Source organism: Carassius gibelio, chromosome A15 (assembly GCF_023724105.1).
Source record: "Carassius gibelio isolate Cgi1373 ecotype wild population from Czech Republic chromosome A15, carGib1.2-hapl.c, whole genome shotgun sequence".
Lineage (NCBI taxonomy): Eukaryota > Metazoa > Chordata > Actinopteri > Cypriniformes > Cyprinidae > Carassius > Carassius gibelio.
Window position 1 is genome coordinate 19101108 of NC_068385.1, and position 16281 is coordinate 19117388.

Consider the following 16281-nt stretch of genomic DNA (forward strand, 5'->3'; position numbering starts at 1 on the left):
CCTTCTCTCCCATCCTTATTCCAGTCAGTCGTCGTGCAATTAGGATGCTGATTTCCTGTTTGTAGGTAAGGAGGTTGGAGAGACGGTGTTGTACTACGGCTGCCGTCACAAGAACGAGGACTTCCTGTACCAAGAGGAACTGAAGGAGTTTGAGAAGACCGGAGTCCTGACGGAGCTCAACGTAGCTTTCTCCAGAGACCAGACTGAGAAGGTAGCGCTCATGCTAGGCTACACTTCCAGCTCACTTTGGCCCACAATCAAATAATCTCTCCCAAAATATCTCTGGTAACCGAGAGCCAAAAGTAATCAGCACGTCCTCTCTGTAGCATAACAGACATATTAGTCAAAGATGAAGTCAACATTCATAACCATCTGTTTTATAAATTGTGTTAAACTGAGGCGGTCAAGCGATTACAATTTTAAATCGAATTAATTACATGATGTGCTGATTAATTAATCGAATTATCTGCAATTACCCAAAACATTTTTTTTAAACCATTAATGTTCAATTAAAAAAAAGGAATAGACATTACAAAAAGTAGCTTTAGAAATCATTTTTGCATTCATCATAAGTTCCACTTCAGATGCTAAACTTAATAAATATAAAAATAAATTAATAAATTATTTATATTTACGCTATGAGATTAAAGGCTTTTAAATGGAAAGTAATGTTTAAAAAATGAAAATTGAAATATATTTTTTAAAATAAAATGATATTCTATATATGAAAATCCAACAGAAGGTGGCGACAAGTCACTGTCTTAACGAATCATTCATTCAAACGATTCATTCAAACAGTTGATTCAGAACAAATCAAGTGACTCTTTATGAACGAGTCACTGAATCATTGAATCATTCATTACTGATTTAATAATCAAACACCGCTGATTACAAATAGATGCTCTACAGTTTTGCTGTAATTTTAAATGGAACTATTTTCATCTGAATTTGAGCTAAAAACTGACAAAACTGACCATATTGTGTTAAAATGTAGGTCAAGATTAACTTTTAACTTTAAAATGGATTTATTGAACAGATATTGGAGACAAACAGCACACTGTATATGTAAATGATGTATTTGCTGCAGGTGTACGTACAGCATCTTCTGAAGAGGAACAAGGAGGCCGTCTGGAGACTGGTTCACACAGACAACGCTCACATCTACATCTGCGGGTGAGTAAACCTCACGACACGAGACGGAGCGCGCCTGAACCCTCTCTAACACCACCCATCCTCCACTGTCCTCCACAGAGACGCCCGATACATGGCGCGGGACGTCCAGAACGCCTTCTACGAGATCGCAGAGGAGCTGGGAGAACTGAGCCAAGCTCAGGCCGTGGACTACATCAAGAAACTGATGACTAAAGGACGCTACTCGCAGGACGTCTGGAGCTAAAGCAGACCGCTTCTGTTCAGTCCTGATGTGTGCTTTCATAGAGAGGAGAACAAATGTGTTCGCTGTCATCCTGCAGACAGAAAACACACACATTACCTCATCCTGAACAGATCCCGTCACAAATACTGTGTACAATCATGATCCTCACATACTAATCAAACACATATGCATGAATCTTTATAATCGTTTTAGTAAGACCAGACTAGAGCTGGATGAATGCTGGAGCGCTTCTGTGTTAGCGTGAAGAGACTTTAACTCACTGTTATTGTTCTGAACTTGAGGAGAGAGGTTTAAACATGACTCTTGGAGGAGTACGAAGAGTGTTTTCTGTGATTTTCAGCCTTCAGATGTCAGAAACATCCCAGCTTGTCCTCGTAGCTCTCTGAACGCCTGGGTTTGTCTTCTCACACTTTTAATAGAGACGAGGAAACAGATGCTGGTCTGGAGGCATCGCTGCTCAAAGGTTTACTATTTGGGAAGATGATAGAAATCTAGAAAGGGGTAGTTTTTTTGCTCTTTTTTTTACGTAATCAGAGTTTTGTATGGACCTCATATATCTGACACACACAGCTGTTTAGGCATATTTGTAATGATTAAATATAACTAACATCACCCTGGTCTTTAGCCTGTTTCTGTTCACTTTTATGCATCACTATTTTCTGCGTCTTGAATAATATTAATTATCATCAACACATTAAAATGTAAAGCTAGCTTTGAAGCGGTCTTTGTTTGCCTGATGAGTTTGTCTAGTAGTTTCATTATGTGCTTTATGTGATGCAGGATGATTGTTGTAAATGAATCCGTAATGCTGAACACTGGGAGACCACAGTACTGTAGTAATAGAAAATCTGCAAATCTATGTTCGGTCTTTGCGGATATTACTTTTTTTAATCAAAACTGAGAAAGTTTAGCCCCTAATAGTTTTATTCTTACACTCTGTGACAGAAACTGACTTCAATAGTGAATTCCTGGCTCTGATTTATTGTTAATACACATTTAAATAGAATATTAATTGATTTCTCTTGCCATATTTTTCTTGGCTTCATGGACTATATTAAAGGACTCGTGTCCTGTATTACTGTCCCACACCTGAAGTGGTCATATCTTTTTCAGCATTTTCAAGTTTAATGTGTGTTAAATCTCTGGTGAAATTTTATCCAATATTTTACAAAGTTTGTTCCGAATGCAAATAAAAGAGTTATCTCTTTCGTATGGGTAGCTCCACACATACAGGAAAAGAAGGAAATGAAGTGGATCAAATAGAGAAATTCATCCAGACAGAGGGTTTTTATCTTTAATGTTCTGATGAGTAAGTTAGAAATAAAAGGGCTAATTAAAAAAGCATAAAAAGATATGAGGCAAAGTAAATGGGATGGTGAGAATAAAGACGTCATTAGGAAAACATGATGTGACCTCCCTGAAACAGCTGACTATATTTTAATAAAATGTAAGGGATATGATGAATGTTTTCTTTAACATCAGTGCTCCACAAGGAAGGTCAATATGTTGCTAAAGGTTTGTAAATGTTGTTGTGATGTCACAGCGTGAAGAAATCATCACATAATCACAACACAAAACGGTGTCATTGCATCAAAAATGTTAACATTTAGATTTGTTTGTAAAAGAATATAAATGCATAATATAATATTAAGTAACTATTTTTAAATGCAACAACACTTCCAATTCCAATGTCGTGGAAAAGTTCATTTATTTCAGTAATTCAACTCAAATTGTGAAACTTGTGTAATAAATAAATTCAGTGCACACAGACTGAAGTAGTTTAAGTCTTTGGTTCTTTTAATTGTGATGATTTTGGCTCACATTTAACAAAAACCCACCAATTCACAATCTCAACAACATTTTTAGTGAATCCTTGGCCTTCTGGAAAGTATGTTCATTTACTGTTGACCTTGAGGGGTTAGTCGTAACAGAAAAAGAGAACAGAGATCACACCAGAGAGATGCAAATAAACTATTTTTATTCTCTTTCAACAGGAATCTTTTCCGGGGCAGGCAAGGCCAAAACAATAACTATTCTTTGAAACTAAATAACCACAAATGAACTAAAGAAAACAAAATACAGACCAACTGTTACCTCCCTCAACCATAAGCAAAGTGAGGAAAAGATACATAAATAAAATAGCGTCTAACCCCCTACATCCCTTAGTATGGCAAACTAGTATTTACAAGAATATTTACACAGTTTCAGGGCATACACAAAGCAGAATCAGAATCAGAATCCAAATCGTAGTTAAAACCGGAAATGTTCTGAGAAACAGGAGATTCAGTATTTGATCTTACAATGACAGACACTCAACCGATTCACTGCACAGAACATCTCTCTGGTATAACACTCATTACCAAACGACAACAAAGACAAAAACAGAGTTCACAGATGCATAGTATTTTAAAGGTCATAACAACTGTACATGTACTCAGTGCTTTATAGGGGCTCCTTTTGGTTTAATTACTGCCTCAATTCAGCGTGGCATGGAGGTGATCAATTTGTGGCACTGCTGAGGTGGTCTGGAAGCACAGGATTCTTTGACAGTGGCCTTCAGCTCATCTACATTGTTTGGTCTCTTGTTTCTCATTTTCTTCTTGACAATAGCCCATAGATTCTCTCTGGGGTTCAGGTTTGGTGAGTTTGCTGCCCAGTCAAGCACACCAACACCATGATCATTTAACCAACTTTTGGTGCTTTTGGCAGTGTGGGGAGGTGCCAAATCCTGCTGGAAAATGAAATCAGCATCTTCAGAAAGCTGCTCAGCAGAAGGATGCATGAAGTGCTCCAAGATTTCTTGGTAAACGGGTGCAGTGACTTTGGTTTCCAAAAAAAAAAAAAAAAAACACAATGGACCAACAACCAGCAGATGACATGCAGATGACATTGCACCCCAAATCATCACAGACTGTGGAAACTTAACAATGGACTTCAAGCAACTTGGGCTATGAGCTTCTCCACCCTTCCTCCAGACTCTAGGACCTTGGTTTCCAAATTAAATACAAAACTTGCTCTCATTTGAAAAGAGGACTTTTGGACCACTGGACAACAGTCCAGTTCTTCTCCTTGGCCCAGGTAAGATGCCTCTGACGTTGTCTGTGGTTCAGGAGCGACTTAACAAGAGGAATAGGACAACTATGTAGCAAAATTCCTCGACACTTCGGTGTGTGGTGGCTCTTGATGCCTTGACCCCAGCCTCAGTCCATTCCTTGTGAAGTTCACTCAGATTCTTGAATTGATTTTTCTTGACAATCCTCATAAGGCTGCAGTTCTCACAGTTGGTTGTGCATCTCTTTCTTCCACACTTTTTCGTTCCTCTCAACTTTCTGTTAACATGCTTGGATACAGCACTCTGTGAACAGCCAGCTTCTTTGGCAATGTTTTTGGCTTACCCTCCTTGTGAAGGGGGTCAATGATTGTCTTCTGGACAACTGTCAGATCAGCAGTGTAGCCAGATGATTGTGTAGCCTAGTGAACCAAACTGAGACCATTTTGAAGACTCAGGAAACTTTTGCAGGTGTTTTGAGTTGATTACTAATTGTAGAATACTAGTTAGGGATGCATACGCTAAACCTTGTTTTTTTTTTTTGCGGGAAGGAGCTCGAGCAGACATAACTTTATCTAAAATTTTAGAAATAAATGGAAGACTTGAAACGGTCCTATATTTACCAGTTAACTCTAGTTGTGGTTTAGTGACATTAGCACCTGACAATGTAGGATTACGCAGATAAATGTACATAATCAATAGCATGAATTTAACCAATACATTGCAACTAGTTCAAAAGAATGAGAAACTGGTTTTAAGATCTGTATGACTAGATGATGTGGAAGATGCACAAGTATTTTTGAGAATTTCATTTCTTATTTGATAAATATACCGAAGCGACTGAGATAAAATGTAGTAGCCTATATTTGATATCAATATTCTTCACAGTGCAAGCTCGTGTTCATTCAGTAAAAACCGGGATTTCTCCATTAGGACCGATGGCTGTGTGTGTGACATTAGCACTCTTCTCTGTTCGTGATAAGATGATAATAGCGAAATTATTATTATTATTTTTTTATTATTTTAAATAGTGAAATTATTAACGTGAAAACTCAAGACAGCAGACGTCATCGTGTCGTGACGTCACAAAGCCACTGGTGACCATGTGAGAGAAAAGGCGCTAAGTTGATACCACTTTCTAACAGACAGGGGTCTTCGTCCAAACACATTTTGACCAAATACATCTCATTTCGTTTCGCTTGTCGTTTTCTTTATCGTCAGTTTTCTAACCAGTTATGCGTGATAAACTCTGCTGCTTTTTTTATTTTGTTATGTGCCCTAGACCAACGGATGAATCTGCGCGTTCCCGTTAAGTAGATGGTACCGTCCGGCCTCGAGTCAAAGGTCATAAGAAGTCTGTAGTGCGTGTGTTCCGCTCGTGCCGGGTTTTTAATTTGTTTATTTTGGAACAGGTGCTCATTTGATTTTATTTCCGCCGGAAAGATGTCCTCAGGTAAATATACATGATATATTGTAACGCGCAGCGCTGTTGTTGTTCGTTATTTGTTTGATTTTCAATGTGAAAGTTGATTAACGCAGCGCGCTTAGCATTAGCGGCTAATCTGACGACGCGCGGTTCGCCCAGGTTTGAATATAAAACCACACTCACGACAGAAGAACAACGTAAATCTTTTGAATTATGTTTTTACTTGTGTTTAATAATTGTAAGCGAGCTCGATGGACACGTAACTCTAGCGGAGATGATCGTTTAGCTCATGAACGTGCTCGTAGTGTAGCGTGGTGTGATTATTAGCTTAGCATAATCATCGCTGATAGCACGCGCGCGTCCTCATATGCTTTAAAAACGTTAATATTTTCTGACTAATTAATGACTTGTCTTCACAGATTCAGGCTACGGCCAGCCTGGCGCTCAACAAAGGTAAGAGACCGATTATAGTTTTATAAACATTACTTTTTCAATAATAATGTAAGTATGTTAAGTTATTATGTTAATCTGGTGAATAAAAATGCAGTGCCATTGTTTTATTGTATTTATTTCTGCAAGATTAACCCATTGATTTGTTTCAAGATGTGTCATTTTCAACCTTTATTATTGTGCAGCTATGGCTCTTATGGCGGCTCCCAGGGCTATCCAGCCGGACAGGTGATGTGATGTTTTATTATCTCTCTGTTGTAGATGTGCATAATTGTAGTGTTGAGTTTGTGTTGACTGAGACATCTTCTCTCCAGCAGGGATATGGTCAGGCAAACAGCAGCAGCTCTTACACTGGACAGAGTTACTCCTCTTATGGACAGACTGGTGGTATGTGTCAATGAATGATTGATTGATTGAGTGTGTGTGTGTTCATGAAGGGTGTGTAACACGTGTTCTTCTGAAGGAGAGAGCTACGGTCAGGCGAGTCAGGGCTACTCTTCTGGAGGATACAGTCAGCCGCAGCAGCAGGGCTTCGACAGCTACGGACAGCAGGCGTCTGAACCCTCGGCCAGGTAACAGATCGCACTCTTACCTTTGGTCCTTGTGCTCTAATTTGTGAGTAAGGCCAAATTTGCATGATTGTCTTTTCTTTTTTTATATATCACTTACTAAACTGTTTGAACACTTTGTGTCCATCAATGTGTTTAACTTTTGTATTTGTTCAACAATCAAAATATTAGCAGCTGATATTTATTAAAATTGGCATAACCCTTAAAGGGATCATAATTTTTTTTTTACAAGATCATTATTTCGTGTAACAGTATATGTTTACATGTTTTAATGTTCAAAAACACATTATTATTCAAACACTGTACATTATAGTGTTGGGCGATATGGACATTTTTTTTTTATATTGTCAGCCGTGAGATCGACGATATTATGGTGCATGTGTGGAGGAAGAGAGACTTTGTTCTTATCATAGCATAACTATTTGGTGATTTAAACCACGCAGGTGCGTGAGAGATTGCCTATGGAATCACCAATAATCAGAAAAATATACTTTCAAACATACTGATAAACTAACGTTAAATATAAAATACTGTATTTAAAACCGTCAGTTCATATATAGTCAGACGCAGCGGTCACATCATGCATCCTGTGACACATCTGCCGCATCTGTGCACAGAAGTTATGTCTAAACTGCGCCATCAGTCAATGGTGAAAATCAATAGTAGATTTCATTTGAAGTTCAACAGTTTAATACTAATATTGGACATAAATGAACACGTTAAATATAAAGTATTGAAAACAGGTACGTTCATATATTTGGAGTAAAATTCAGTTGAACTGATGCATTGGTCACACAGCGCTCCGCACCGCGCACCTCATGATGAGACCAACACACCACCACAGAAACAAGAATGAGATGTGGCATTAGTGAGGGCTCGTTTAAAATAGTCATTTTCTACGAAGTCCCTCCTTCTGACGAGCGCAGTCTTCTCTGATTGGCCAACTGATCCAGTGCATTGTGATTGGCCGAACACCACACGCACTCGTTGGAAAGTAACAACCCTTTCCATAATCGCGTGCTTCATATTTAAAAGTATAGACTGTTAATAATGTCCTTAGTTTTACCGTCAGTTCAAGCCCGAAAGAGAAAGTGTTGACAGATGCCGTGATGAAGCTTTTTATGTGTTTGCAGAACACAAGCCACAGATGGTTAAGACAGCGGACTCCTGTGTGACTTTCTTTCTCTCACACACACACGATACGCAAAACTCCGCATTTGAACATTCAACAGCAAATACTTAAATTGATAACAAAACACACTTCCAGTAGCTGATTCAGAAGTGCCAGATTGTCGTAAAGTTAAAATGACCTCCTCTTCTAGGTTTACTAAACAGTCGTCCATTCTCCTAGATACACACACATCTCTCTGTCGTGACTGCTTCAACAATAACTGTTACTGAACCCAGGCCGCCTTTCTTTGTGTGAACATATGGGTGGCATTACGCTAATATTTCCACATAGTGATGTAGACATGTGGGGGCGTGTTTGAATCAGCCGTTTTAAAGGGGTGTAGACGAGACTTAACTTTGATAAAGAATATCTCTTTACATTTGAGACTTGTTACACTCCACAGAGAGAGGAAAAATGTAAATTGCATCATATGTTGGCTTTAAGAGCTCACGTGAGTGTGTGCATCAACAAAGACGATGCACCAGAAAACCTGTTTCCAGCCACCTGTAAATAAACTTTTTGCCCTCCATCCTGTCTCGCAGCAGTTATGGTGAGAAGTCGTATGGGCAGCAGCGCTCGTACGGTCAGCCGTCAGGAGCCGGGGCTGATGGGGCAGCGCTGGGTCAGTCCGGCGGCTCATACGGGGGGTCTCAAGGTGGATATGCACGACGCGGTGATGGTAATTCTTTAATTTACTGCTGCGTGTCTTGCATACACTTTTGATCTGAACGTTGTTTGATTTTGTTTGTCTTCTCGATTGTCAAATGAATGTAAAAGCAGTCCCTCTGCTCTCTTCAGGTGACGCCCGCAGGTATGGTGATGACAGCGGCTCGGACCGGTCCGAGGGTTACAGGGGCAGAGGTCGCGGGGGTTATGATCGTGGGGGCTATGACCGCGGAGGCTATGACAGAGGTGGCCGGGGCGGCCCACCCTCCGGTATGGGGTAAGTCTGCCCACCCCTAAAGGTATTACATCACTGATTAAAAAACAACAACAATGCACGTAGGCCTGAAAACGGTTCATTTATAGGATTTCTTTTTTTATTTATTTTTTTGGTTATTTATAACCATTTTGGTCAAGTATTTGAAAGTTTGGAGGCTTGTCTGTACTTTTATTATGTGAAGAGGTTGTACTCTCTGGACCCAGCATCCATCCGTTTCTGTGAAGTGACACTCCACCCAGTGGACTCATGGTAACTTTATGAACGTTTCTTGTATGATGCTTGTACATTTTAAGTGTTGAGGCTACATTAGCAAGGTTTCTCTCCATCTCTAGTCCACATTTTTCTGCATTAAAGGGGTCATGAACTGAGAAATCAGAAACCCTTCATCTTTTGACATAAGGGGTCATTGTGCTATAAAAACATCCTGTAAGTTTCAGAACTCAAAGTTTCTTGTTGGTCTATAATCACTTATTGAAGCCAAAACCACAGGTCGTGGAATGGCCACTTTGTCATAATAGTGACTAAACAGTGCCTCTGTAGAAGATCTACGCCTGCTTCTACGTCAGTGCCTGTTTAGCTCCATCACAAACGTAGTGTAAAAGAGAGGCGCAAACACAGGGCTACACAGAAACCAAATGACCAAGATGCTCCAAAGACTGAGAGATGCTGTTCAGTGCCAAGCTGTGGAAACAGTCTTTTCATTGCCTTCCTTCTGGTCCCAACATCAGGAAAGATGACCATAAGAACTTGTTCCTTTGTTCAATTTATTTTACTGTAGATTTGTCTACAAGCAAGGCACAATTTGACGCAGGATTTTCAGAGAGATTCAATCTAGAAGTCAATGCTGTTTGACTATATCGGATCTGACAGTAATGTTACACCACACAAGTGTGAGGAACTGTTTTTATTGAAGTGGGACCTATTGGTTACAGATAGTTTGTGCATGCACTTGTCTTAAACCCAAAACACAGCAGAGAACAATTGGAGAAGAGTACAAAATAAGGCAGTTCATGACCCCTTTAAAATTAAATCCCATTCACATATAAGTCATGTTTTAAAGCAGTGTAACGACACACTTATGTCATGATTTAATACAAGTTATGATACCGAACTCTTGATCATGATATTTTGAACCAAAATAGTTTAATTTAGTTAATTATGGCATTATCAAAACATGCATGTATTTGGATTGAACTGCTCGACTGATTATTTTTAGGACGCCTTTATGATATTAACTAAATGTGGGTGAGTACATGATTACAGTATTTACATTTTTAGGTGAATTATACCTTGTACAGTAAGCTACGTCTCTGATAAAACCAACTGTTGCGAATCAGATCGTTTACATCACCGATACTCATCGTGCCATTTTTTTTATTTTTCTATAATGATTGTCGTTGCACCCTTAAAGTTTTAGCTCAGACACATCTATGGATATTTTCCCTCAAGGTTTCAATCTGCTCTAGAATCAGTAAGAGTTTAGACGTCTGAAAAACATGAGAATTGATTGGAAGCCTGGCACATTTTGGTAAAATGTTGTCTTCGTGTAAGGAAAGCCCCCCAACTAGTACGCTTCCTCATCTTAATGTAGTTCTCAATTTCATTGGCTGGTTAAATTCTTCTGAAGAAAACCCAAATCAATCTGAAGTTTCCACTTGTTATCCACTTAAGTTTGTAATGCCGGTTGAAATCCAATTTTTATTGCTCATTTCTTTTGATCTCCATCAGTTTTTCCTCCTTCCCTTTGGGAGAGCGTTCACGTTGGAAAGTTCAGCCGCAAGGAACAGTTCTCAGTCACTCCACATGAATCGGTGTCTGCACAGTGTTGTTTCATTTTGTGTTAACCGGTCTACATTTTATACTACAGGTATCAAAGTGAGTGAAATTAAAGTTGGACCTCAGCCATTGGAGCTCATAAGCACTCATAATGGAAGGAAAATGTGTGCTCGTCTACACGAGTGCCACGACAGTTTAGACGCTCAAATCTAGAGTCAATTCTTGAAGAACTGGAGAGGGAGCAGGGAGGTTGTCCTCCGTGCTCTTCTCTGGTTTTAGTCTCAATTCAGAGAGCATCAAATATTGGCGTTCAACCAAAAAAAGCCATTCTAATTGGGAAAGAGGCTTGCCGCCTTTGGTTTCAGTATGCAATGTTTCATGTGCATTTGGCCCATCATCTTTAACCTATCCGTCAATGGGAGCCGTTTCCTCCTCAGTAGTAAACCATGAAAGGATTACTGGTAAAGAGGGAGCCTTGCGCTCCCAGGTATCAACAATGGAAAGCCATCATATCTTCAATTTTTTCCTCTGCAGTGGTGGTGACCGTGGTGGCTACAAAAATTACGGTGGTAAGTGATGAGCATCTGTCTCAGTGGGGGAAAGATTAAAACAAAAAAAGATACAGAGAGATTAGCTGACAAATGAGCTCTTGAGCCACCATTATATGTCAACCCAAAGGAACATCACCTTATTGTCTTTATTGCTGTCGTCTCTGGTAATGCTCTTGTTGAGATAGTCTAACAACTACCCAGTTTTATATTAAATGGTCTTCTTGCATGAGGAAATTGAATTAAATGCCAGTGTTCTGGATGCCAGCTGTGCATAAGGTGACAAAGAGACGTGATTTAAATGAATACTTCTCCTTTAATTTTTGCTAGTCTGACAGAAAGTTTCTTCTGGTGTACAAAGGTGTTGGAAATGGTGCAGCAATTTTGGACACACTCGTGCATAGATTAAAGTCTCACTTGTAAAGGTCAAATCTACATAGCAAAGCAGTTTGGTTTTATTCACACTTTGTATTCATAGTCGTTGTAGTTAAATAAAGGTTCATGTTGTTATTTGTCACATTCTCACAGTTGTATTTCCCTTTCGTGTCTTGTTTTTTTTTAGGATCCAGAGAGTACGGTCAAAAGGATGATGGGGGTGAGTGCTTATGGCTAACTTATGAAAGACCTATGAAGTTCATATATTTGCCATTTAAATTTTTTCCCATTTTAGGAATGTTTTTCATTTTTGAACTTGTACAGTAAATTCCATTTTTAGAACTAGATTCCATCTCTGTTTTTCTGCAGATCATAGGACCCAAGATATTGAGTTAGTGGAAGTCAGCATGCTTTAAGTATTGTAATAGTGTCTCGACTCCACTATGAGATTCTTCTTCTCCTAATTCCAGATGGCGATCAGGATAACTCGGACAATAACACCATCTTTGTCCAAGGGCTCAGTGAAGACGTCACCCCTGAGGAAGTGGGCGACTACTTCAAACAAATAGGAATCATTAAGGCAAGTTTACTCCCCTGACGTCATGAACCTCAGAGACCTGAAGAGTCCTGATTTACAGCAGATCTGCTCTAATGACAGGTCAATAAGAAGACCGGCAAACCTATGATCAATCTGTACACCGATAAAGCCACCGGACGCCTGAAGGGTGAAGCCACGGTGTCCTTCGACGATCCTCCTTCAGCCAAAGCTGCCATCGACTGGTTTGATGGTAGGAGAAGCTTCTCACGGTCTCTTCGGCTTGAGGAGCTTTATTAAAATAGGGCTGATTTTGGGTCTCGTTTTGTTGGAATACAGGGAAAGAATTTAATGGAAAACCCCTCAAGGTGTCGTTTGCTACCAGAAGGGCGGAGTTCACCCAGAGAGGTGGAGGAGGAGGGGGACGAGGACGTGGAGGCGGCGGCGGTATGTTTGGGGAATCTGACTCTTCTTTGCTTGTATAAAATAAAACCAGTTTGGTCTTTCTGTAATCAGTTTGTGTGTTTGCACTCAGGTTTTCGAGGCAGAGGTGGTGGCTTTGGTGGAGGTCCCTCGTTTGATGTGAAGGGTGGAGACTGGCCTTGTCCCAACAGGTTCGGCGCATGCAGATATTTGTGAATCAGCTTGATCTGTTGTCCAGTTGTGTTTATTGATGAAGCGTCTCTTGCAGCTCTTGTGGCAACATGAACTTTGCCAGAAGATATGAATGCAACCGGTGTGGAACATCTAAACCAGAAGGAGATAGTTATGGAGGAGGTAAGGAAGCTGAAACGATTGACCAATGGAGGGGAGCAGCTTATGACAACTTGCTTCTGCCACGGGATAAAAACTTATTTTTTTACTCCGATTTGGAAGATACAATTCTGACTTTCTTGAAATTCTGAGTTTCTCGCAATTCAGATTTTACAAATTTGTGAGATCTAAACTAATTTTCAAGGGGGAAAAGTCAGAATTGCAATGTCATCTCAATTTCCCCTTCATCCTCAAGTAGCAAAAACGTTAGAAATGCGAGTGTCCCAATTGCTTTTTCTCATCTCGTGGTGGAAACAAGCTTGACCCCTGCTCTGCTGAAACATCTGGCGAGTGCGGTTTCCCGTCAAGCAGAAACTGTGCACAACACTGTGTTTTGACTGTAGATCGTGGTGGTCGAGGCGGGTACGGAGGGGACCGTGGGGACCGCGGCGGGTTCAGAGGCGGACGAGGTGGAGGCTTCAGGGGTGGAGACCGTGGAGGATATGGTGGAGGAGGAGGAGGAGGATACAAAATGGGTGGAAGGTAAAGAAACGCCTCCAGTCTGAAGTGTCACATGAGATCTTTGATGTCTGAGTAATGCTCGTCTCCGTCCCACACTAAAGGGGAGACCACAGAGACGACAGACGAGGCCGGCCGTACTGAAGCCTTCACGTGGATGCCATTCCAGACCGCTGTTTATTGTGTGGGGGGGGGGAGGGTTCAGGGAGAGGTTTGTGTCTGCAATCCTTTCTGTTGCATGAGTGTCCTGCATATACTGTCTGAAATGAGCAGTTTTTCCCATTAATGTTGAATCTACTGTGAGGGGCTGAGTGAAGGGAACGGGGTGAAGCGGATCAGTCCTGTCAGGACGTGGCCACACTGACCACAGATCGGCTTTAAAGGGTCATATTGCTCTGGGGGAGGGGGGAGGGGCCAGATGTTATTTTTGTTACCTTAAATTTCCTGACTTTTTGAATTTGGCATTTAGTGTGTGATTCAATTTGTGAGATATTTGTTTTGTAGGAAATCAATCGACACAAATCGTTTTACTTGTTTCTCTTTGCTTTTGATTTTCTTTTTTGCAAAAAAAAATTAAACACCCTTTGATCTTACTTGTTTCTGTCTTTTATTCTCTGAAGAATGTTGTAATCTATGCAGTGTATAGCAACATTAAACTGCAGTTAAACACTAATCTAATTTCACAGGAGTTTTTGAAGGACTCACATTATAGTGTGTACTGTCTTAGTTGCAGTAAACAACTACAAATGTATTATACACCGGCCTCTGGTTGAATAAGAGCAAGTGGAAAATCAGTGCACCACAGAGAAAAACTCTGATTAAAGTAATTTAACCCTTATTTTAATAAATTGTAAATGCATTTTATTTTGTTTACTTGCTCTTTTAATTTGATGCATTCAAATAATTGTATGTGAAAGTTACAAGTGAAACTTATTTTAGTTCACATTTCTGTTGTCATACCCCCCCATTATGTAATGAAATTTTACAAAATTGAATTCGAATTCGCAGCAAAATACGTGACTGACACAGAACTGGTCTGTAGACACTGGGGAGCACAGAAGCAGACTGATGATCTGACTCAGACACTGAGTGATCAAAGATGCACATCTAAAGTCCTCAGAATCATGCTATTATTTGAGCTAAAGCAATAACTAGACATTTTCAATCAAACATAAAAAAAAAAAAAAGATTAACGAATTTTGTTTCATGTAAGTGGCCGGGTTCACACCGCAAGTTTCAGCAGAGCAGAAGCAGAGCGTTAGCAGCAGGTAGGCAGAGCAGAAGCAGCGCGCGCCTATTTTGCTTTCACACTGGCAGCGGAGGCAGCGCGCAACTGAACAGCAGATTTTGGTCAGAGTGCTCTATAATGGGTACGTTCGCATTGCTTTATTTCCCATTTAAAATACATTTAAATAAAAAGACTAGGCAAGAAGCTGTTTTAATTAATAATTTAATTGTTACATACTTTTGTTGGATCTTTGTTTTGCTGTCTTTGTTTTCCGTGCAGTAGTTGTTGATAGAAGAAAGGCCATCGCGCTATATTTGTTATTAAGGAGACTAAAAAGAACTAGACTTTGGGTTCATCCCAATAACCGACGTAGGAGAGAACATGGTGCATATTACCATTTTGTCACTGGGTTTGTTTGCAATCAAATTTACCAAAAAACACCCTGAAAACCAATTTAATAAACGGTTTTAAATTATGTGTATTGTAAATGGTTCACAGCCTTGACTTCCTGCTCATCTTGAAATCAGCATTTAGTTGTTTATTATATATGCATGTATCACCTGCTTTTGTTATTTGTGTGCTTATGTGTAATTTAGAAATTGTAAATAAATGGTTCCAATTGAATCAATTTTGAATCAAATATTGAGTTGTTTGCTCGTGTGCCAGCGAAAGCGTCAAAAACACTATAAAACTAATTACCATCTGCAATAAGATGCAATAATCCCATGCTTTTTCCTTCTCCTGCAAGTCTTTATAAAGTACATTGTGTGGATCATAAAGAACTTGATATTTCTCAACTTCCACAATGAGACGAGTGTCGTCCATTATTGTCTTTCCAGGGGCACTCTGAAGACCACCGCCTGTGACACCACGTGCTGTTGTTTATGATTGTTAGCACGAAAGAATAGGACAAGTACTAATAATAAATAAATCTCCAAGGCTAAGCTAGCAATATAAATTATTTAAAGTTGTTTTTGTATTTCGGCAAAAAAGTATATTTTTGGATAGAACTGTAAGTACTTTAACAGATTTTGTAAAAAATATATATATATATTAAAAATAAAATTATAATAAAAAATAGAAAAATAGGTGGTTTTAAATATCATACATTTTTTATGTAATTTGCTAAGAACACAGTAGATATCATTAATGCAAATTCTGGGCAAATTTTCGTTTAAGTACATGTGTATTTTGGCCATGATCATTTTGGCCATGGTCACTTTATCTTCTATACATATTTTTTTATATTAATTTCCTTTTCGTAACATACTCTAGTTCTTGTTAAAACACCCTAGATGTGCTTTTTTGAGCACTTTTTGTGTGAAATCATATTTATTTTGTCCATCAAAGGTGTACTTTCACTTTAACTGAGCGTCAGCAGCGCTGCAAAAATAGACCCAGCGCCGAAACGATCGCGGCACTGCTGCTTCTGCTAACGCTCTAATCTGTTAACATAGGCACCGAAAAAAATACGCGCTGCTTCTGCTCTGCTGCAGCTTGCGGTGTGAACCCGGCCTTAAATTCGTCTCAAAATTCTGCTTTA

At 39.6% G+C, this 16281-nt stretch overlaps 2 protein-coding genes across 12 annotated transcripts in view; both read left to right on the top strand.

The window, feature by feature from the left end:
• The window catches only part of LOC128028697 (NADPH--cytochrome P450 reductase-like), a 28062-nt gene extending 26054 nt beyond the window's left edge, over nt 1–2008 (top strand). For both annotated transcript variants that reach the window (XM_052615990.1, XM_052615991.1), the window contains 3 exons: nt 66–211; nt 1088–1173; nt 1252–2008. In XM_052615990.1, the coding sequence (XP_052471950.1) occupies nt 66–211; nt 1088–1173; nt 1252–1396 (377 nt within the window). In that variant the 3' untranslated portion in view covers nt 1397–2008. The remainder of the gene's footprint in view (nt 1–65; nt 212–1087; nt 1174–1251) is intronic.
• Nucleotides 2009–5740: 3732 nt separating this feature from the next.
• Nucleotides 5741–14103, top strand: LOC128028708 (TATA-binding protein-associated factor 2N). Of its 10 annotated transcripts, none has more exons than XM_052616011.1 (16): nt 5741–5898; nt 6291–6324; nt 6507–6549; nt 6636–6708; nt 6785–6893; nt 8607–8740; nt 8842–9004; nt 11315–11349; nt 11891–11923; nt 12174–12283; nt 12362–12491; nt 12578–12685; nt 12774–12852; nt 12930–13015; nt 13396–13534; nt 13615–14103. In XM_052616011.1, exons 1-16 carry the CDS (start codon nt 5889–5891, stop codon nt 13652–13654), a joined length of 1326 nt encoding a protein of 441 aa, XP_052471971.1. In that variant the 5' UTR covers nt 5741–5888; the 3' UTR covers nt 13655–14103. The 10 variants fall into 10 exon arrangements, with proteins under 10 accessions (XP_052471971.1, XP_052471970.1, XP_052471969.1 ...); XM_052616010.1 differs by having other exon boundaries at nt 6639–6708; nt 8604–8740; XM_052616009.1 differs by having other exon boundaries at nt 5742–5898; nt 8604–8740.
• Nucleotides 14104–16281: the final 2178 nt, after the last annotated feature.

Excerpts from the sequence above, each read along its gene's own strand:
- LOC128028708 (XM_052616009.1), top strand. Across the intron at positions 12,686-12,773 it reads AGGACGTGGAGGCGGCGGCG|GTTTTCGAGGCAGAGGTGGT; the intron begins GTATGTTTGGGG and ends GTTTGCACTCAG. Across the intron at positions 13,535-13,614 it reads GGATACAAAATGGGTGGAAG|GGGAGACCACAGAGACGACA; the intron begins GTAAAGAAACGC and ends CCCACACTAAAG.